Source organism: Rhodnius prolixus, unplaced genomic scaffold (genome assembly GCF_049639745.1).
Source record: "Rhodnius prolixus isolate KJV_2025 unplaced genomic scaffold, Rpr scaffold_4, whole genome shotgun sequence".
Lineage (NCBI taxonomy): Eukaryota > Metazoa > Arthropoda > Insecta > Hemiptera > Reduviidae > Rhodnius > Rhodnius prolixus.
The window spans coordinates 40,134,070-40,157,901 of NW_027411614.1; the positions used below are offsets into that span (position 1 = coordinate 40,134,070).

The window sequence follows — 23,832 nt, forward strand, 5'->3', positions numbered from 1 at the left end:
CATCAATGACGTAATAATCTGGTGCAGGTAGGTTGTGATAATTTTTTCGCTTGAATCTGGCTACTATTACTTCTGGCACTACTACTCCTGCGACCTTTTATTCACCCATTCTCTTGAAGGCTGCCCTAACGAGAAATGCTCCAAAAGGGTTCACACCCCGCTGAAAACTCGGGCGTGAATCGTCCCGGTCCAAGAACCCTGGCGAGAAACACCTTATTCTGGTTACCAATTCTTCTCAGGATCCCATAACAATACTATAAGGGCATACCTCGGCTTAAACTCCTTTCTCTGCTTTAGAGTCTCTGTCAGTGACGTTACAAAGCCACCTAAAACTGACGGACCAAGCTTCCTCGCCTCTCTGTCCGGCTTTCCCAAAGTGTAATGTTGGTAATTCATATGTTTTTTAAATTTGCGATCAAACTGGATCACTTTAAATACAAATAAAGTTTAAATGAAGAAAACTAATTCAAATTGCCATGTATCAAGCATAAATTAAATGAGATTTTCGCATTTAATCCGATAAAAGCTGGCCCATATACGGTATTGTGGGAGAGAATTCAGTGTACAAAACAGGGTAAGGGGGGGGAAGCTTTGGATTTTCAGTTAGACCGTTAATTTTCAACTGGTTGCAAACGGTTGGAGGTTAGCGAGTAGAAGTGGGGGAATGGAGATACAAGATAGATTCAACACCAATACACATTGAGCGATGAAGCTATATGTACGCTCTTACTTGTATTGCTCTCTCTCACTAAATATATATAGATGCCCAGCATCTGGGTATTTCTCTAATCTGGCTTTAATTTCTGCTGCTGGTTGGACGTCAAGAGCTTATCGGTTTGCCCTTGGCCCTGTATACTGCGGTAGTAATGGTAAAGGCACGGGACTGCCCTAATGCCGTATCCTTGTAAACAGCGAAGTCTACTCTGCGTAAAGAGTTAGCAGAAGCCATTCCATCGTGCCTCACACTCCGCCCTTTCAGCCCTTTCCCTACAACAGTTTGCCCTCTTCACTGATTCACCCATTCGGCTGTACTACGGTCAACAGGCTTCCTTTTAGAGTCACAAACTAATCAGTTCAGCTACCGATCTCAATTCAACCGGTAAATTCGTTGGTCTTAGAAGCTTACAACACTTCACACTTCGCCATGTTTTCGGTGGGGAAAAAAAGGACCTATTAAGATTTCTTTCCTGTGATTCTACATTCCTTTTATACCCAAACTGACAAAAGAAATTAACTAAAAACATCAGCAGCAGTACAGTTTACAAGGAGTTTTTAATAATAAATGAACTTTGAATAAAACAAACGTAAAGTGCTAAAGAAAACTTGATCCAATGAAGAAACTACAAAATTACACTATGTAATTTACACATAGAAGGTGATATTTTGGAATACTACAGTTGATAAATTATTGATTTCATTTTTTAATCACTGGAGGTACAACTTCTAGATTGTTTTATTTCTTTTGTCAATTTTTCTAAATCAAGTCTTTCAGTATCCCATTGATTTCCGATTACCTCTTCTCAAATGTTCTATATATTTTTTTCTTTGAATAATAAATCTTAGTCCTGGTTACATTCTTGTTATTTTCATGTTTTTCACCATTAGAAACTCTTTTGTTAAATTTTGTCTAGTAAAGCAGACTTATTTTGCAAAGGTTTATTCAAAAAGTAATGAGGAAGTTTGCATCTATTTACTTGTGACTATTTCCAAAGTAATAAACCTATAATAAAATAATAAAAATTTACTACAAATATGATTTTTCAACCAGGAAAACGGCACATTGTCTTTAGCAATAATTTGATTAAGTGTTCTTCATAATTACTTCAAAATGTACTTTTAGAAAAAATCATTTAAATGAAGATAACTGAAAAATGTGAATTTTTTAGTACAATTAATCGACACAAGGGGAAGTAAAGCAAAAGAATAGAAATGTCGGAAACGAAATGAGAGCAAGAAAAGTGGCACAAAAAGTAATTACTTTCATTAAAATGAAAAAAAAAAAATATGAAAGAATAATTATTCCATTATGGCACTATTCGCCTGAGTGCGCGCTAATATTTCCTTCAGTGACTGTGCCAGTTAAATTATACAGAATAATCTTCTTTTTTTGTAATATTTTTTTTGTTTTCTTTTATTTAACTTCTTAGAAAAAAGTAAAGCAGCCAAGATTAATTTGAATAAAATAAGTAATTTCAGGATGTCGAATTCACAGGCCATTTTCAAATCTTTTTTTATAATTTTTTTTTTTTAATTTACATTTTGAATTTACCAAACCATTTGAAGAATCTGATAATACCTACTTCAAATTAACATGTTTTCAATAAATCAAAGCTCAGCTATTTAACTGAATATTACTACTAAATAAATCAGTTACAAAAACTATAGTTCCTTCAGAGCAAAACCATAACGATCAACAAGCCCAAGGAAGGCGCTCGGTTTTACTAAATTAAAAGAAAAAATTGAGCTCATCTGCCTTAAGATCCAAAAAAGGTAGTTTGTTTATCAGAATTCTAATAATAATTAATATATTTGAAGGGTAAATAAAGAAATAGCAGCACTTCCGAAATGATGTTCTATAAAGACAACTTGATAAATACTCTTAAACTAACTTTAAATAACAAATTAGTATTCTGCGCTAGTTGTACAAGGCAATTTAGATTTACAATCATTAGGTGTCACGCAAAACTTGGCGTACCAACGTCAGTCGCCTTTAAATTCTGTAAACAAATAGCTCCTTTACGATTTGATTTTTTACGAATCCATTTTTTGGATTATTTATTGCGATCCGTTTCAGATACCATTTATTACAGACCTGAACAGAATAGGTAGTCTCAAATTCCATGCCTCAGTGTCTTTTATTTGCAATGAACGAAGTTAAGCGTTCTAAAAGGGCTATAAGAAAATTGGCAACAAACTCCTTTTAACACCAAGTTAGAAGGCATCAACTTTAATTCTACTTGAAAAAGAGATCGATGGGCAGCAACAACATCCAACTAACTGACAAAACAAGCAAACTTAAACACTCTTAAGCAGCCTATAGTCTGCAAGAACTAACCAAAGGATGCTCAACAAGTTAACCAAATTATCGAGGAGTGTTAACGAGTACCCTAAAGGGACATTACATGGTAACAATCTTTTGGAATCCTCCTCCCAGACTAGGTGTCTTTTTGGCATAAGTCTTCCTTGTTGTTCTTGGTGCTCTTTCAATCTGAACATCTTCTCTCCCAAAATTTGAAATATCTAAGGAACAAGTACATATATAAGGGTAGTTTCCCTTCTCACAATTAAAAATACTAATATCATTTCATCCACCTACATCTCCAGAAAGCTGTTTGACTTTTAGCTTTACATAATAAAATCATAGGGTTCAAATCAAGTATTTTTGAAGAAAAATAATCTAAAGTTCCACACATTTAGCAAACAAGGCAAGGAGCAGGTCTTGGTAAAAATCATTCTCTAGGTTTTATGAGATAGACTCCTGCATCCTTCTTTATTGACAGAACGCTTTCATTTGGTATAAAACTACAAAATACTTATTTACATTCGCTGTAGAAAACCAATTTGGACTTAGAACAATGAGAAGTCATCAATTCAAGATTTATGTTTCCAAACGCTACATTCAAAACATTCTACGCCATATATCCAATGCTTCTAATTCGGAATTTGATGGTGCAATCAATTCAGATCTAAAAGAAATCTCCAGTGGGACTTTTATTAAGTTTCTTTAAAATTTGGTTACCGCCAGATAAACGAATTTAACTCTCTCCCAGTCCAACTAATCCTAACTCTCGTACACTTTCTCTGATTAATAATCCTAGTCGCCATTTCAGGCAGTGATTTTAAAGAGGCATTAACACAAAAACAACTTATTGGGAAAACTCTGGACCTTACGAAAAAGACAAGTTTTTTTGCTAAAAGTCCTACATTTTTCGACGCATTCTGAAGCGAATTTTGATTGTGGTACCAGGGAAACTGGACCTTTCCTGGCAACAATCAATAAAAATAATTCATTCATGACCAAAACAATAAAAGTGAATAAAAAATTCAAGACAAATGGAAGCAGTAACTCGTGAAATGAATTTATGTATGTATAAATTCATTGATTTTAATGTTCTTGGTTACCTGTTGTTTATGCAAAGTTGAGAAAGCAACCAGGTTAGTAATACATACGTTTTCTTTTGCCCATATTAATATCATTTTTTATACTATTCCCATAACAACGTATAAAATTGGAAGGAATAAAATGTTCTGTTATTTTTTGTTCCATGTATTTTTGTTTTTCGTTTTTGTTTTTTTGTAAGTCTGTCGCTGAATATGACGTGTTGGTGGAATGAGAAGGGTCTGTGTGAAATCCTTTAAAAATTTAAGACCCTAGAGAAAGAGCAATGGCCAGATGTGGCTCTGCCCATACTCGGTGCCGAACTCTGAAACAAACCAACTCTTGCCACTTCACCAACGAACCTCCTCTACTGACACATATATTATCCTTCTCCAGGACATCCATATTTAAAATTCTCACTTTCGGCACCTACAGGTGGGTAGATGGGTAGAAATGAACAAATTGTATGTATACACGTGTGATATATATGAATGTTCGTTTGTATGTCATACGAATGTATACATTTTAATCACAAGCCAGCCCAGTTTTCTTATTAAATATTAAACTTTATGCGCTTTCTCATGCGAAAAGGTTTTTTATTTATATATTTTAAAGAATTTTTTTAAACATAAAAATATGAAAGTAAACTTTATTAACGTTAAAAAAAAGAAATTATCAAAAATATCTGCTCATTACAATGGAGAAGTCAACAAAACTTACGGTAGCGATATGAACTTGCTCACAGTGTGAGATGAGGAATCACTTTAATTCGAAACCTTTTTCAATGAACATTTATTTTAGGGAGCATTAATTTTGCGAAGTTACTCGAATAAAATCTAATAAAGTTTGTGAAGTCTGTAACGATTTATTTGTGGTCAACTATACACATTTAAGACTGTGTTTTTAGCAAAATTCTTGGGTTAAAGAAAAATTTATGGACGCCAACTCTGCTGTCACAGAAAGTCGTGCAACTGTTCTCTGCAGATTCTTTTGGTCTTGACCAAAAGCTTAGATATTAGACAAAAACTTTTACCTCTAATCTCTATTTCTGGCCTATTTCTAGTCTCTATTTATTTCTTGTTGTGCTCCCGAGTTAATCTGCTTCCTTTCCGCAATCAAGTCTTTGATTGAGTATATTCCTCATCTTACCACTGGCATCGTGGCTAGCTGTGAATTTGTTTTGGAGACATCTATTCAAAATGTGAGAAACAGTAGTCTTACAGAAATAATAAGCATTCAACTTTATTTGTTTCAGCTTTCGTACGTCGTTCATCAGCCGAAAGCACTGTAGGATGCTTTATTTTATTTTATTTTTTCAGCCAACAGTATTGCAAAACAAATTTTGAACCTAATACTTTAATTTAAGAGATATTCTTAAAGAAAACTTACTTCAATACGTCTTTGTCAGAGATGTTGTTAATATTATCATCAGTATTTATATGGTAAAACAAAAGTTTGGAGAATGAAAGAACTTTTAAGAAAAGAAGAAACATCTCTTTAGGGGTTGTAGCCGGTTCTGTTGTACAACATATCCTTCGCCATAACGTAATAGTGTGTGCATTGCTCAGAGATAATTTACGATCGTGCATGCTGTTTAGCAAAGCTCGGTAGAACGTGACCTGTCTTGCATAAATAACCCATAAAATAATGTGTGACACTTTACATTGTCTCGCCCTCTAAACAACCACAGTTATACGATTTCTACATTGTAACATAATTATTCTACTGGAATAAATGTCTGCTTTAAAGGAACCACAATTTTATCCCTGGAGATGATTATGTGGCAATGGTTGGACAGATAAAGATGTGGAATGAAAGTTAATTCTATAGTTAAACTGATAACATTTATATTTGTATTTTAAAGTGCTGACTGAAACGGTTGTGAGATATATTGAAAGAAGTTAATTATGAGGACACTAGCGATTGTAAATAGTGAATGAAGGCTTTGATTGTGGTAATCTTCTTGGTATGGTGAACGAGTAGCGAGTTATTTAAGTAAGCGCGTTTGAAATGTTCATTGAAGACAGTTTGTAAGGGCTACAGCTACAGAAATGAACTGCAAGGAATGAATGCATTTATTGAATGTCTCTAGTCTTAATCTCATATTCACCAAATTTTTGTCTTTAGAGTAGGGGATCATCCCATGTCTCCCAACACTTGACTCTAAAAAGCGTATTTTCAGTTAACTTCGTAATTTCCTGCGGCGAAAACTTTTTTAGTTTTGGATACCATTAAGTTTGCAATATCTTTGTCAGTATTTGAATTCTTTTTTTTCTTTTTAATCATCTGTAATTCTGGAGATTTGTAATTGCCATGGTTTTACATGGTTTGATTTGTATCACTAGGATCCTTATCACCTAGTACAGTAGCCAACATTTTGATCTTATCTTATCTTCTTTTGATCTTTGATCTTATTAAGCCATATTTCCCAATTATTGGCTTTTCTTTCATTTTCCCGACTTCCAGGTGCTTTTCTATTGAGAACTTTTATCTTGAAAATCTTTCCTTATTCTTGCCATAACCGTGGATCTTTGGGAAATTGATAAAGAGATAAAGAATGCTTTAGTTACGTAGTTCCGAGTAGAAAAACTGTAAGATTATTAGAACCGACTTGTTGCTACTATCATGTCCGATGTGTGATACTGATAAGAATATATTTAAAAACAGATAAAAGAAAAATACCAGTAATGGGATTAATTAAACACCACGCAGTAAATCATGACAAAACTTGAACGCAAGTCTCTCCGGCTTCAATAAAACTAAAAGAATTACAACTGAAGCCTTTGCAAATTTATGAGAAGTAGAAAGAATTTTTTCTACACAATTTAATTTAAACAAATAACATTGCAATTTAAATTTAAATTGACGCGACCATTTTAAATTCAAATTGAAAAGAAAAAGACCCGTATTTTCTTTTGTAATAACAGACAATATTAATCATAAGAGATCATTACCATAATACAGTTAGGAAAATATTTCAACTAATACTGGAATAAAACCATAGAATTCGCTGCTCGATATAATAATTATAATTCTCGGCTGAGGGTGTACTGAAATAAATGAAACACAAAGGTACTGTTAAGTTAAATACTAACGTAATAACTATTTTACCCAATGAAATAAAATGAGATAATAAATTCTTGACAGTCGTTGTTCTGAATTCATTTTGAAATATGAACTGCAAAGAAAGGAGAGCGGTTGATTAATTAACTGCCTCATTAACTTAATTACATTTTATAAAAGTGTGTTTCAATTTATGTATACCTACTAAAAATATGTCTTCAGGTCATAATTCAATTGAATATTAAATATATACATGAGCTATAGAAACAACAACTATATGTGTCTGATCAAGTATTGTATAGGCGAGCTCGTGACAAAATTTTATTAATTAACAAATGAGCATAATTGTTGTGAATAAAACATGAAATTTTGATATTACTTATTGAAGATTTTTTTTTTTTTGCTAGGTTAGCATTTCTTGTTACATAAAATGCATCAAGTTATTTAAATTCAGCGATTGCTAAAGAGAATGCTAGATCACTGTAAACGGCCAAAAAGTCATCCTAATCGGCTTTGATTTTTAAATTTATATATATGTACATATATGTTTTGTAACCTGGTTTGTTGGTCGCCGCAAGAATGGCTTCTCAGTTGGAGAATAAGTTGCCCTTACACTAAAAAAAACAAAAATATCTCCTTCATACTTCGCCACTCTCTTCCCAATCTTCCACAATGAACTATCATCAACTAAACTAACATTCCTTGGATTTGACACGCCAAAAGAAACTCGCATGGAAGCTACGTACAAAATTTTAAAAAACGGCAAATTAATAGACAGTACAAAAATTCTTACTAGACTTCTTAAAAGACGCAAGAAACTATCTTTTAAAAACAAAAGAGTTCTCCGCAAAACTTCTTAGGGCATACGTATGCGATGTTTGGGATTCAAACAAGCATTTTAACTTCTAACATAAACAATCCTTCTGCCAATTGTACTTAAAACAATTACCACAAACTTGTTTTACATATCATACTTAACTCTTCACACTGACTTCAAATTATCTACTGCACCATCAAACAAACCCTTAAGGAAACTGAAACTCCGCTGGCCTTGCAACCAGTTCTACGAGAACTGACGTAGAACTCTCGTAGAACTGACACTTTTTTGTATAGTTAAGAATGTCTAATAATAAAATAACAATAAAACTGTACGAAGTGTTCTGTTTGTTTATATTTGCATGACTAATTTTTTATGGATTATATTCAAAAAGATCTCCTACGTCCACCAGGTCTTAGAAAATAAAGAGCGTGTTAATAAAAACTAAATAATGTTATGCCCATCGTCTAATAACCTGAACCATATTACATACTATGTGATGTAAGTAATGTAATCAATCATCTTCGCAAAATATACGCAAAATGTTTTATTTATTCATTCAGAAATAAATTTATCTCTCTCCGAGCTGAAAAGCATCTAAAAAGAAACCACTTTTTCCAAATTACCAAAACCTTAATGTACCTAAAGAAAAAGAAAATTGTTCAAATAAAAGAGCACATTAAAATCTCATTTTAATATAACCAAAGTATAATATAAGTGTCATTAGTATGTGAAAAGAAAACTCTCCAGAGGGAACCCATGTAAACACTCTTTTTTTTCAGAATAACCAGCATGGGTTGAGTATGTATATATTTGGAGTAAACACTTTCTAGATGGGAGTGCTACAAATGGAGAGCACAAAATACATTAACTGATATCTTTTATGATGCCCGATTTTATGGTCATATCTCTCTTGTCGTCGTAGTGTAGAACACAAAGCATAATATCATCAACAGAGAAGGGTATATCATCAAGTTAACAGTCACTACTACAAAACTGTTCGCTCTCTTTGGTCCTTCAGAATGTGTCAGAGGGAGAGAGCACATCATCTCTAGCTGTGAATACTTCACCATCAGAAGCAGTAGAATATCGTCATCGCTGTAAACAACAACAATATCAGCACCGTCGTACCACGGTGCCTATATAACACAGAGCAGATAACGTCAAAGTCAATTTGAATGAACCACCAAAGCTGGGTGGCGTTCAGAATTGTATCTAATTAAAATTAAATGCCAAAAGATATTGCTGTAGGGGTGTCGGAGTTTAATACAAAGGGAGAAGATTTCATTAAGAAGATATTTCATTAAGTATCTGTTCTAAGTTTATTCTACAACTCAGCAACCAAAACCTGTATTAATGTTCTCCCTAACATGTAGTCACATTACTTTTTGTAAAAATTATTAGTTTGCCCGTTTGCCTATAATGTTGGCAATAATGTTTAAATTGAAAGAAAAATAGCAAATAACTAGAAAACTCAATAAAACATTTTTTTTGTAATTTTTTTTAATTTTATTTGTTGATGTTATATAGTTTTAGTAAGGTTAACCAAAAGCCGGTATGAAAATACTCTTCAAGAGGATTAATTTAATTATTTTTAGAAAAAAAGAGAAAACGTCAACGCCGCAACTGGCATTCCAAACCAGTCGGCTTGTTTACACTAACAAACGGGTTTTCTATTGCTAGATTTTTTTTTTAAACTTTTTTCTCTTAACCGAGCCATTTTACTTTACTTTTCTCCACGAAATCCATTTGAAAATTTATGATACGACTTAGAATTTGGGAAGGCATAGAATAGAGGATATACTAAAATAATCACATAAATCTCAAATATAAAAAAAATCAAACTTAATAATTTCATTCCTTCGATAGACTACGGACGGTTTCTAGGGTATCGCTTATTTAGCAATTTCACATTTGGCCCAAATATGTGAGTCTAACGATCAGAACCTATGCAATGTGGGTATACTAGGTCTATTCACTGTAGAACGTTCTTAATCCGTTTAAAGGGATCGATAATAAAAACGCTTAAATCGCGCCTCCAAGTTACGCCGTAAATGTTTTTGTTCAAACTTTTCTTTATCTTTTCAACTCATTTGATATGCAGATATAGTATATACATATCTAAGTGGCAGCATAAGTTAAGAATATTACTTAAGTTTCAAGTTCTAAATGTGGAACAAACTTATACGCATACAAGAAACAATTATATTTTTTTACCCGTTTAAAATTAGATTTTTTTTTTTTTCATAAAATAATATAAAATATAAAAAATCACATACCGTGGTAGGGACCGTAGTGGCTCTTCACTTCTGCTGAAACAAATAACAAAACTTTAAATATAATTTATGAAATGACATGCATTTATTTTAACTTGAGAATTTAATTTACATTTTCCTTAAAATTAATTGTATGTATGCGAAAGTAGAGCAGATTTAAATTTAAAAACTACATTTTTTTTAAAATTTAGTTGGTTTTTGTAGAATTATGATTTGTATTTACAAACCTACTATTTTTGTTTTTTGCTTTTGTTTTATTATCAAAATTTACTCTGCTCTATTACGTTAATACATAGTTTTGAAATAACAGATTCTCTTCCTTGCTGTATTACAATCCTAAAAGAAGTTCTAAATACAGATCGAAATTTAGCATAAAGAGATTTGACCAATTCTGTAGACTTCTCAAGCGAATAGTATTCAATTTAAACTAAATAAGTCTCCATAAAAAATTATTAATGGAATTTCCTCACATGTATTTGATGAATTTTTTCAATTAATAATAATAAAGAGAGTGAAAAAAACAAACTGTGATAATTAAATGAGTTCTTTAAAGCAAGAAGATAAATGCAAAGCATAAATAGTGCAGCATAACAAAAAAAAAATACTGTACAAGGAAGTAACAATATTTACGAGGGTCGTTTGAAAAGTCCGTGCAAAGTCAGAGGGATTGCACCACTGGCGCGTATCGAGATTATGTTTAGTTAGTAGCATCTCTTGGAAGAACGCACACCAAGTTTCAGCCAGATCGGTCTATTTCTTTGTGTTTGGCATTCGTTTGAATCGAGGAAGTCGAGTGATTTTCAAAAAATGGACGAAAAAGAATTTCGTGTGTTGATTAAACACTACTTTATGAAAGGCAAAACGCCTCAGGAGACTAAAGAGAAGCTTGATAAACATTATGGTGACTCTGCACCTTCGATTAGAACAGTTTATAAGTGGTTTCAAAATTTTCGGAGTGGCCATATGGGCACAAGTAACGCTGAACGTTCTGGACGCCCTGTTGAGGTTACTACTCCAGAAATCATTGATAAAATCCATGATATGGTGATGGATGACAGAAGAGTGAAGGTGCGTGAGATTGCTATTGCTGTGGGCATCTCGAATATTTTGCATCAACATTTGGACATGACAAAGCTATCCGCAAGATGGGTGCCGCGATTGCTCACGCTTGACCAAAAACGAAATCGTGTGAAGTGTTGCAAGGACGGTTTGCAGCTGTTCCAGAAGAATCCGCAGGACTTTGTCACTGTGGATGAAACATGGATACATCACTACACTCCTGAGACCAAAGAACAGTCTACGAGTAAACAATGGGTTACCAAGGGGGAATCTGCGCCAAAAAAGGCGAAGACCGTTCCTTCGGCCGGAAAGATTATGGCGACTGTCTTTTGGGATTCGCAAGGAATAATCCTCATCGACTATCTGGAAAAGGGTAAAACTATTACACGTGCATATTATTCATCGTTATTGGACCGTTTGAAAACCGAGCTGCAAGAAAAACGCCCACGATTGGCCCACAAAAAAGTCCTTTTCCATCACGACAACGCACCAGCTCACACCTCAGCAGTTGTGGTCGCAAAATTAATGGAAATAGGGTTCCAACTCGTTTCACATCCCCCCTATTCTCCAGACTTGGCTCCCTCGGACTACTATTTGTTCCCCTATATGAAGAAATGGTTGGCGGGAAAAAGATTTTATTCAAACGAGGAGGTGATTGCAGAAACGAATGGCTATTTTTCAGACTTGGACAAATCCTATTATTCGGAAGGGATCAACAAACTAGAGCAGCGTTGGACGAAGTGTATAAGCCTAAAAGGAGACTATGTTGAAAAATAAAAAAGGTTTACCCCAAAAAATTAAGTAGTTTTTATTTTTGCACGGACTTTTCAAACGACCCTCGTAATATCTCATTTAGCGAGAAGGAGGAAGAAGAACTATATCGTCCTATAAGGAATAGTCCGCAATACAAGTTATGTGTACTTCTATAAAGTTTGCTAACGAACCAATTTCCCACTCAGAAGGAACCTCCCGCACTGCTCCAACCGCCAGCTAGTATCCTTTAGTGGTAAGTGCTACTTTATTCAAACTTTTATATCATTTATGGAAATACTGTAAAGTAAGAAATTACAAAATTCCCCAGCCCCGAGTTAATTACTATCTCAAATTACTTTTCATTACATTTGCCAACCCCCCCATCGTCTCTATTATCATCACCAACATCACTGTTATTTTATAACATTTAAATTAATGATAATGGTCAGAATTTCAATTAATACTTAATTATTTTTATCATTAATTATTCTTGCTATAAAGATTCTATTCTGGGCAAGTTTAATGAGAAACTTAAAAACAAATTGTTTTTATTCATTGAAATTCCATTGTGAAATCCGAAGACCTAGAGGAAGAGAAAAAGGGAAGAAGGGAACCGTTTTGAAGTTCCATATTACATTTTTCAATTTAAATTTTAAACAAAAAGTGAAACAATTATTACAGAGCTTTATTGCAGAGATTATTCTGTTTAATCGCCAATGTAACTCTGTCTTTGACTTACAAACTCGCTACTTTACCGATGTATTTTCGGCGAAGGCTCAATTTTGGAGTCTTTCCCAGAAGTGAGGTTATTTTGTTTCGAATAAGAACTCTTCAGGATACAGAAGTATTCTACTTAATTTAGAACACGTTGATAAAACATCTAAATCAAGTACTCATTGGGCTTTGCAAGTACGTTTCAACATCTGACTAAAACAGTAAGTTCTTTGCCCTCAAGAAAGTCCGGGCGAAGATTGGCTTTCAAAAAGTCCAGATCTCCAATCATTTGCTCTACAGATATAAGAGTAGTCACTTCATGAAAGAGGCCATTATCACCAAGGCAACATTTCAGTCTGGACGGTTTTAAAAAAAAAGCCTTCGCAATGACATAATCATCAGTAAAACCTAAATAACTCGCTTCATAGAACTTACGCTAGTAAGATACAAAAAGGAAGCATGTAAGATAGGCAGAGCAAACATTTGTCAATAAAAAAAAACTCCCAAACAAGAAGCAAAGAATAGTACAAAAAAGCCCTACCAACGTCAGCGGTATAAAGGGGCCGACATGAAGAATACGAGTACACTGTTCAAGTCGGATCTGGTTTTCTGAAATTCGATTCTAACCAGCAAATATTCTCTGTTTGATAAAATTGTAAGAATATTTTTTACAAATGGCAGACGTAGCTAATTAAAATGATTTTATACTTTGGTATTTAGGTATTATGATAAAACTCAAGAGTCAAAAGTTTTTGAATTAATGATGTTTATTGTATATTTATAACATACATTTTTATAAAATTAATACTTAAGACTATTCAGAGAAGGGTGATATTACCAACCGTGAATAAGCTTACAATACAATTAGTTTTATAATTTAAAAAAATATAACATAATAGATCCATACAGAAACTTTAAATATTGACTTGTTATTACGTAATTTGGTAACACTCAAATATTTTTTTATTGAGTGCTTTGATAAGTTAGAGGCGAGAATCTCAAAGCTAAGATGTATTGTTGTGGTATGTATTGTATTTTACGAATCGGAATTGCTGTTTCTAAGAGTTATTGATTTCCTTATATATTGGATAGAGTCTGAGAGAAGTAAATTCTACGAGTAAGCTAAAAACAAAAGGATATGGTATATGTGCGTTACTCTAACTTACTCAAAGAAAGAGATATGTCTTCGGAACCGAGATGTGAAAATGGACAATTCCATCTGAAAACAGTTGAGCACGTCTTTCTATCTTTTTGTTTTCCTTATTTTTTTTTATTTATTTATTTCTTCTTGCTTTTCAGTTTTTTAGTAACTAAAAGCAATCATTGCTCTCTTTCACGGCATTGTCAATATGGGAAGACTTTGTGCAAGTTAATGCTCTAGTAACTTTATTAATAAGTTTAACTTCTCATAATGTTGTCTATACAAAAATTCACATTAAGCTGTTTAAAAACAAGCTTTTCACGCTCAAAGTTCGAGTTCAAAGGTGGCATTCAATTGAGAACAATAAGAAGACTTCCAGCTTAATAACTGGCAGAATACAGCCATTCTTCTGAGAGTTTGTAAAAAAAAAAATCATTTTAACTTGTTCATTAAAGGTGCGCTGCAAGCTTTAATAAATTATGAAACAACTCTAATTTGTAAAGTGTTAGTTCAAAATATTTGTATTGGGGCAGCAAATATTGTCATCCCACTGAACTTTAAAATTGATAAAAAATAATAAAGTACAAATAATGTATTTTTTTTTTCCTTTTTTAGTTAATCGAGAGAATTCTATGCGTTTGACAGAATTTCTGAAATAGAGAATTATGCTCAAAGTACTAATTTAATATCCTGTACAGATAAAGAGTACCAGATTACAAGAGTAAAAGCACGCTTTTAAGTCTGAAGTTTACAGTAAATGTTGTAGTGGACATTACAGTCGCTAGTAACGTTCAATTTGCAGCCGTCTTGGTTTTAAGTTTTCTCTCCTTTCTCAGTAATGAATTGTGTTTTTGAGAGAGTTTAATCCAATAAACAGTCATAGAATATTAAATAATATACTCTCAGCAAGATAGATTCCATTTGAGAGAAGTGTTTTTTAGTGTATAAATTTTGCGGTTACTTTTCTTTTGCCACAAATATCTCATAACTTTATTCTTTGTTAATTTAAATTAAAATTCTCATGGAAATTTATGTGAATGAATAAGAAAATAATGCTACTTGCTTTCATACTTTTCTTTCTTGAAGGAACTTTCGTTTAAATAAAGTAGTTTTTGGTGCTTTAACTGAGTAGCCTTTTTAATGACAAAAATTAATAATTTAATTCTTCACTAAAATCAATTTACATAGGTCTCTAAGAACAAGAAAAAATTGAAAAGTTGCAATTGTTTTGACTTATTCCATTAAATAAACTTTGCAAGATGTGAAACAACTTTTTTTAAAGAGATGGGTAGATTTAGTTTTCTATTATTTCTATATTAATTCGAAAATTTTTTATCTGTTGCTAATATAAAATAAATTTTGTTAACTAAAATCATATAAACTATCTCTGGGAGATAGTGTTAAAATAAAATATCCTTGAAAAATAATCAGGAGAAAGTGAAAAACTATCCAATAACCAAACCTCATACAGTATTTCACAGCGACCCAATTTTTCAGTAGATACATTCAAGTTTAATAGCAGCAAAGTGATGGCTGGCTCATGTGGAGCACGGCTGCTAACTCATGAGTAATGATCTTATAGCTCGACAATATTAAATAACTGGTTATATATGTGTTCACATAAGGTTACATAGCTCCTTTATATCTGTCACGAAGACTTGTAAAATTACTAAGTTACAGTCACATTATAGTGAATTAAATCTACTACAATGACGCCAATTTTAATTAATTTTGTTTTTTATTAAATTAAAGTGTAATTATCAGGCTTAGTGTCATTCACTGCCAATTGAAAGACAGAGAAGGTTTATTTTGAAACAAAATTAAATAATGACTAATATTAAATAACAATGCGAATCACACGATTTTCTCTGAGCCTAAATTTACATTTATATAGAAATATATTTCACTCTTACTAGAAGCAATACATCACACAGAAATGGTGCTAACTCATTGGAAGAAAACATAGCTAAGCAGCAGGTATATAGCCGCTACTTTTAGCAAACAGAATTGCCATTACTAGATACTGTCATTATATGGCATGTGTGGTTTTATGTTCAAAGGCGAAGCGGATATGTTTAACCAGCAATGAAGTACTATAACATGATGTCACCTTCAAGACAACAGACTTAATCTCTGTAGCGCTGTAAGAGATCCTGAGCACTGGAGAGAACTGGAGTTCCAGTAGTCTAGCAAACTTTAACTAATGAAGCCCACATTACTGATGCAGGCTGGTCTCTACAAGTAGAGGAGCTTACAATCTCCTACAGAACTAATGTTAGTATGTAATACAATTGTTTTAGCTATGTGTGTGTGTTTGTATGTGTTCAAATATATATATATATATATATATATTCAGAGCTTTACAGTTCAGTTAAATATTACATTATATTAGACAGGTGATACCGGCAGAGTGTACCCTGGAACACACCAATCCAATTAACCTCTACCCACTGCCTTAACCCTCTTATACCACCAGCATTCTCCATAATACCTCCATACCACATTCACCGCATTATTTGCAACCTTTTAACATATCCATATTTACAAGAAAATAATTTGTAAATAATATAGTTTCTACTTTTTCTCAATTAAATGCTTAAAAACACCATACATATACCATAATAATTGACACTAGTCTCTGCAGTTAACTAACCATTATTAAAATAAGTGTATTTATGGATCTCTTACACTAGAAAGAGAAATAATTGCGATCGTGAACAATTTTTGTAATTTTATTCTCACCGGAACAAAAACATCAGTTGCGAGGTTTCCAGAGTACATTAGCTATGAACTTATAGAGTTAATTTCTCTTTCATTGTTGCAGTATTATTAATATAGATGTAACTTTATCAAACAATTAACACGTGATTACCAACTTTTCATTCTACCAGCCTTTTACAACAGAATACAATAAATATTTACATCGTGATATTGGGATAGTCGTACTTTCTTTTCTATAACTATTTTTTCTACTTCCATTAATTTGTAAACATGAAAGCACTTTACTAAATTACGAGCAAAATCGAATGCAAAACACTCGTGTCGCACAATAGATACAATCCATTCTCAAGAAGTAAACAAGTTGACAATTTAAGATATTTCAGCTCGTAAAGAATGTTGATACTCTACCAGTGAGTAGAATTAGAGTAAAAAATAAATAAATTTAAGACAAATTGCTGTCTGTTAGATAGAGAGGAAGACAATGTATAGCTGTTTATCGATTCATTATTTGGGGACTGGACTTAGTACTTAGGCTTGAAAGATGGTAAAATTTCAGATTGTGATGAAAATAGCATAACTCCATTCATAAATTACTTTTTTATAGTTTCTCAATAATATTAATAAAGTATAATGGAATATTATGTAATTCTGGAAGAAAAATATTGGTATAGGTTGAGCAGCATAGTCTGACAGCTTCTCTTTATAGGATTTGCAGAAATTATTATTATTATTGTGATGGGTATTAGCTGGCAATTTTAATTATTTTTAATTTTTAACGTGGTCCAGAAAATAAAATTTGTAGATATGCCAAAGTAAAAGATATTAATAATAAAATATATCTTTTTCAGTGCCTATAAATTGTAAAACTTTAAACTTTTAGTACTTATTTAAAAAATTAAAAATTGGGTGAATAATATTTCATGATATTTACAAAACATCAAAAAATATGCGCGTATAAAGATGAAGTTACATTTTAGGTATGTGCCTTGGATATATGCTGCTTACAGGGTAATACGTATGTACAGATAAAAAGGTGCTATAAAAACATAATTTTGAAATTCGAGTAATTTGAAATTATAGATAATTTTCTGTTGAGAGCCTTCATCTAATCAAATTTCAACATCCTCTATTTTCTAACGCCTCGAGAAAGAAACGTCTGGCCGTGGGAAAATAACGGATTGGGCGAGAAAATTCCTACTTGGTTCCCTGAGCCTAACTCATGGTCATGGAAAATGCTAATTTTATTAGAAATTATTTTCAGCCAAATTGGAATTGTATTATACGAACTGAGGTAGTGAATATAATACTAGGTAATAATGCTAATTACTGTGCGTGTGCTAATTAACTGGACTGCAATGCTATTTTCAAATTAACTTATTCATGATGAACTTTGCGGCATTAACTAAACCTCATTTTGGGTTCAAATTTCTAATCAAACATTGCTATTGGGTTTAGCTTTTGGTTGGTTTTGTGAGAAGGTCCTTCGCTCGTTTTCTGCAGTCTGCTTTCTTCATCCTTTCTAACTCCTGTTGTTCTTCTCTCGTAGAACATTCCCGTTCGCTGTGCATCGCTGAATCAACTCCTCTGCCTTTTTGTATAAATTTAACAGATTTATTCTGTTTTCTCGCAGTATTTTAAAGTTTAAGAACTTTTTTTTGCATTAATTTATGCCTGAAAAAATAAATTTGTACTCACTATCTTGAATATCTCTGTGCTATTTCTAAAAATATATAAAATAATATGATTCATAGAACATTGTGTATAAAAATACATACAGGTTTGTACCAAAAATTGTGTGTGAACGTGGAGAAATCCACTTAATGTTGTCGCTCGGAATCTTGGGAGTATATGCCCGGAAGGCGGTTTTTAAAAATCACCAATTTTTAAACGCGTTAATTCAAAAAGGGTAAGGTTAGCGGCGGAGCAGTTCACAAAGTTTTCAATGGGCTAAAGAATGATACCATCAAACCTGCTTCTTACCAGTTATGTACGGTAAAGGATGCGAAGTTTATGACACATTTTCGCAATAATACATATGATTCTATCAGAATGAATAGTTTTTTTCTGTACTTTATCTTTTTGGAAAATAATTGTAATGTTAAACATTCTGTTAGCATTGACATTCCAGTGTATTCAATGAAGATAGAAAGTGACTTTGCTCAAAATCTTGTATTTGAATCTGTTAACAAATCTTCATTTCCACTGTTGTTTGCCACATTAGTAAGAGAACCGAATGAATTTATCATATTGCCAATATTCAAGATTCTATAGAGTCAGTATTGATCGCTGGTTTCAAATCATCAACTCTTCTGATTTCTGACATTTGACAATAATGTTGTCAGTAAAGGGTTCGCTTAACCTTCTCCCATAAACTCTGAGCTATCTTAGTGAATTCACCAATCCCTTCAGATATTCTCTGGATCTGCCATTGGTTGAACATATTACAGTTGTATTTGCTCTAAGATTTTAAGTTTTTCTAATATTTTTGTTTCTTAAAAACTGGTATCCGCGCGGTGTCGGCGTTCATGATAACTTTCTGTATATTGTAAGAATTTTCTACCGACATAATGTTACTGAGAATATAATTCACAATTACAAAATTACAAAAATTACACAATTACAAATTACACAATTACTCATTCCTGTCTATGAAAATTATATTACAGATATTATTGCGAGGGTTCCATACAGCCATTTTAATCTATTTGTGATCATTCATTCGCACATTGCTAATAAAAAAAAAAACTGTGATTTCCTTTGTAGACAGTTATCAATAGACGGAAATGCTATTTTATTCATATTTTAATTTTCACCCAATAATAACCGGTAAAGAAAAAGGGCTAGTGAAAGAACAAATTCCAATAATAGGTGGGAAATAATATTATTTCATTCCAATTTCCCGTTCCTGATTAGAAGAGAGGAAACACTATTTTTTGTTAGAAATTCGCTATCTCTATTCCATCTCTCTCCCTGTCAATTAACCTATGCAAACCTCTAAAGAAATTTCCTTTATATCTCTAATTTAATTCTAACTAGTTAGCAGGAAGCAAAGTAAGAAATTAATCAAAAGGAAGGAAATAGTTCTTGAAATAATTAACTAATATCTTCACATTTTTACAGAAAAATTAAAAAAACAAAAAATAACTAAAGGACAAGACTACTAATTGACAATAATTTAATATCTCCCCTAGTAAAGTTACACGAAATTTCCATTGAAAATAATTCAAAGAAAGAACTAGCAAAAAAGAAATCAGATTTAATTTATACCAAAACAAGGATGTTTTCTACTGTTTAATGTGCACACTAGATTCCTAAAAGCAGATTGTGAAGTAAATATTTTGTAAAAAAAAAAATAGTATCGCCAAAGGAAGGAAGTATTAATTCTCTTACAAACACTTGACTTAAGTCTGGGAGCAAAAAAATTAAAAAACATTGCAGTCATTTATCTATACTTTGCATAATTCTCCAAATGTGTTCATGTCAAACTTCCAAACACAACAATCCTTTTGCGCAGCGTTTGTGTATTTAATCCCTAATGAGGGAATTAGTTCAATGGTTTAGCATAATGGATTCCCACGTGGACATCCCGTGTTAGAATCCTAGCAGTTGGCCCTGAGATTTCCTCTTCCTATGAACTTCTTACAGGGGATGAAATTGCACTTAAACAATCAAAATCAGGAGACCAATACCTCAGATGTTGAAGTGCCTTAATAACAATAAGAATCCGTATTAATAATTAATAGTTAAGAAGGCCGCGCACATACTGCTAAGAATTCCCATTCTGTGATTTTTTTTTGGTTTTTACCGTGACTTTTTTTTACCCTGTAATTTGTTTCTGGAATTCGACGCAACAGTAGTCTGGAGAGAGGTTTATGAGTAATGTTTGAGAGATCAATGTTTTTTCATCTACAAAAAGCTAAATTCTGAGCCTCACAAGTTCTTCACTTGAACAGAAACCGAGCAGTGATGCTCCTTTTTCATCCTGACATTCTACCCAGATTATCTACCATTTGGTCTGCTTCCATCAGTTTGCGGAGGTCTTTACGGGAAGCTTTCAGTTACTTGAGGCCGTGTGGGCATTAATTATTTATTGAAGTAATTCCTTGTAATCAAGCGGCGTGTATCTTGTGATAAACTTTTTAAAAATTTACTGAGCACTAGCTCTGAAGATGCTCTTAACATCTGGTGTACCGCAAAACAGTCCAAGCATAGGAGAATAGGATTTCATAGGCCAGGCAATGTGCCCCTCAGTGTCTGAGAGATTTCAGATGAGGGCAACCATATTTATGGTACTTATTCTCGCTAGAATAAGAGAGGTCCAATACAAGTCTTAAACTAACTACAGATTCAACCAACTGTTCATAGTGCAGCTTGGTGGTTCAAGGAGATTATTTTCTGTTTTACGAACTCTGCTGCAGCGGATGTGATAAGGACAATAAAGATGGGAAAGTTGAGCTATAAAGGCTATTTTATCTGCTGGAAACTGTTAGATAGATATTACCTACGGGAACCCAGAAGCCAAGAGGTTGTAATGCCAGCAATTTTTTGTAAGTCCAAAATATAATATTTGTTTAATTAGATTTTAAGGAAGTCAACATCCTTAAAGATGTAGTTACCTACTTTTTCATCTTTCAAGCGTGAGGGAAAAGAAAAGATTAGCTATCAAAATTAAATTTTAAATAGTTTTATTGGATGAATTATAGATTAAGAAAAAGTGTAGCGTACATTGATGAACGAGTCAAATCTCCTATTTTGAGAAAAAAAGAGGTGAATATTTTAAAAATGAAATTCATTTAAATGGAAGCACATACGAGTATGTATGTATCTAATAAAGCTTAACCTCTGCCAATGGTAGTAAAGTCAAAGAATAAAAAAGTTAATGTGGTCTCAGGTTACAAACAAATAAACACTGCAGTTTATTCATTTTTTGTTTCTTCCTTTAAGAGATATTTTTTTTTTTTTGCATGGAAAGTGCAGACCAGTTTGTAATTATTTAGGCAGATGGAGGCGACGTACGCTGGCTCAGTTTCCCGTGTGGCCTTCGCTGACAATGACGCATAGCCTCAGTTAATCTTCCTCAGCTGTATAACTTTTTAATCTGCTGTCAGTTCTGTGACCAACTGTATCATAAATGTTTAAACTAGTACAAGCAACAACAAAAAAGGAAGTTAACCTTAAATTTAACTTATATAGCGCTCGTTTTTAAAGTTACTCAGCTTGAATATTAATGTATTTCAAGTCTCTAAAAATATTTAATAGTTTTTAACAAAATATTTGAATGCAATCATTAAATTCTAATACATTATCTTCACTTATTTTTTTTAAAGGTTATTTACAATTTTAAAACTACCCGCCGTGCAAGAATAAAGTAAAAGTGATACCTGGAAACTGTTTGTTAGATACAACCTACGGGAACACATAAACCAAGAGGATGTAATGCCAGCAAGTTTTGTGGATCCAAAATGCAACACATGAGTCCCAAATACAAAGCACAACGTAAGAGGCATGATGAAAGAATTACGCAGGAGTTCGCGGGACATTGGCGACGCTTCTACCACTGTTCACCATCACATCTCCTTACGGAATTCGAGGTACTGGTTACACACGCTTTCATTTGTCATCCTTTCGGAAAGCAGAATAAGTAAGTGCTCTGCAGTTCCTTGTGAGCCTCCAAGATGTCTGTTGTCCCAGGAAAATATTTCAAATAAAAGTGATAGTCTCATTACGCAAGTTTAGAGAAAGTAAGCACTGAACATTGCGCTGAAAGTACTTCAAATAAAAATGAGTTTGGGTTTCTTGAGGTATTTAAATATTCTGTCATAAGTAAAAAGGTACTGAAGGGACTTCAAAGCTTGTATTTATAAAGTTTAGTGAAATCTCTCTTTTAATCCATCCAGCCTACTCCTGTAGGCTGTGCAAATGGATCCTTTACAACCAGTTACTTCTCTATAGGCGATCACTGTTGTTTAGTTCTCTGTAGGTTGAAGTACGGCCAGTCCGTTGCATCTATATTTACGTTTAATAATGTTGCAATCCAAAGTTCATTACCATATGTAGCCCTTTGATTGGCGTCGTTTGTTTATGTAATATCATCCTTGAGGCAAACTTAAACTTTGTACTCCTCTTCATTTCCATAATCCATTTCGATGGCTCTCAGTTTGGCACTTGTTGAAGGTCCAGATCTCATTTCCACTCAGCGTTGTTTTCTTAAGAACTATTGTAGTTATTATTATTGGATCTTATTGTTTTCTTTCTTATGTTCAATAAATGTTCCGCAATTAAAGTAGGAGCCCTCTTCCTGAAAATAATTTTACACCCCTTACCAGGAAAAGACATCCTTGTGTATGTACAAATTGAATAGTTTAAAGTAATTCTACATTACTGTGCTTTCACTGAAATCAGCTTGTCCCATCTACGCATGAAAAAGTATTGTGAAGCTATCCTTTACTGTGGCAACCGCAAAAGATCTTATGGTAGTCTAAAAACGTTTACTCAGTCTATGAGTCTCAACAAAAACCTACTTGCTATAATTGATCAGTTGCATTAATTTTGCCTGTAAAACGTTTTGAAAACTTTTACCGAAACTGCCTTGTCAGATGCACGCTAAAGGTTGAAATTACATTATTACAAATTCAGAAGATTTCCTAGTGAGTTGTTTCTACGTGCCCAATCATTTCTACATCACCACCGTTTCATTATTTTACTCTTCTAGACATACATTAGCTCGATTCATGTTCTAAGTAATAAAATGTAATAACTATTAATTGTATAAATTATTCAATGTGTTCTCAGAAGTATTATTCCAGTTAATGAATCCTTCATTCTTCTCAGCTTCTTTGTTTCCTTATTCCTCTCACTTCCTTTGCATGTATCCATCCTACCTTGCTCATCCAGATACTTAACAGAATTTTTTATCAAAACATTTCCGTCCCCGGGAGAACACTCTTTCATCAAGTACTTCACTACATGCTTCATCAAAACTAACCGAGTCAACCGGTTCTCTGCTAATGAACAAAGAAAAATATGAAAGAATTGTGGCTATAAAAAGCTTGATTAGAGAGAACATAAAAAACAAAAAAAAAGACCAAAATGGTAGGCGTTCCATAACATTGTACTTTAGGCAATAAATCTTACTTAGGTCGTTCTTTTCAAAACTAACACAAAGTCTATCTCTCCTCTTGGGGTGGGG

General features: G+C 32.9%; 1 protein-coding gene and 1 long non-coding RNA gene across 3 annotated transcripts in view; one reads left to right on the forward strand and one right to left on the reverse strand.

The window, feature by feature from the left end:
* Nucleotides 1–23,832, reverse strand: part of LOC141455859 (neurotrimin-like) — a 433,945-nt gene that overhangs the window by 240,895 nt on the left and 169,218 nt on the right. The window contains exon 2 of one of the 2 annotated variants that reach the window (XM_074131299.1): nucleotides 10,259–10,288. In XM_074131299.1, coding sequence (XP_073987400.1) covers nucleotides 10,259–10,288 — 30 coding nt within the window. Of the gene's footprint in view, nucleotides 1–10,258; nucleotides 10,292–23,832 lie in introns of both variants that reach the window. The other variant, XM_074131298.1, reaches the window with a different exon arrangement.
* On the forward strand, nucleotides 3,973–23,429 carry LOC141455865 (uncharacterized). Its single transcript, XR_012459497.1, has 4 exons — nucleotides 3,973–4,155; nucleotides 15,983–16,196; nucleotides 21,009–21,190; nucleotides 21,971–23,429. It is a non-coding gene; the product is annotated as an uncharacterized lncRNA (long non-coding RNA).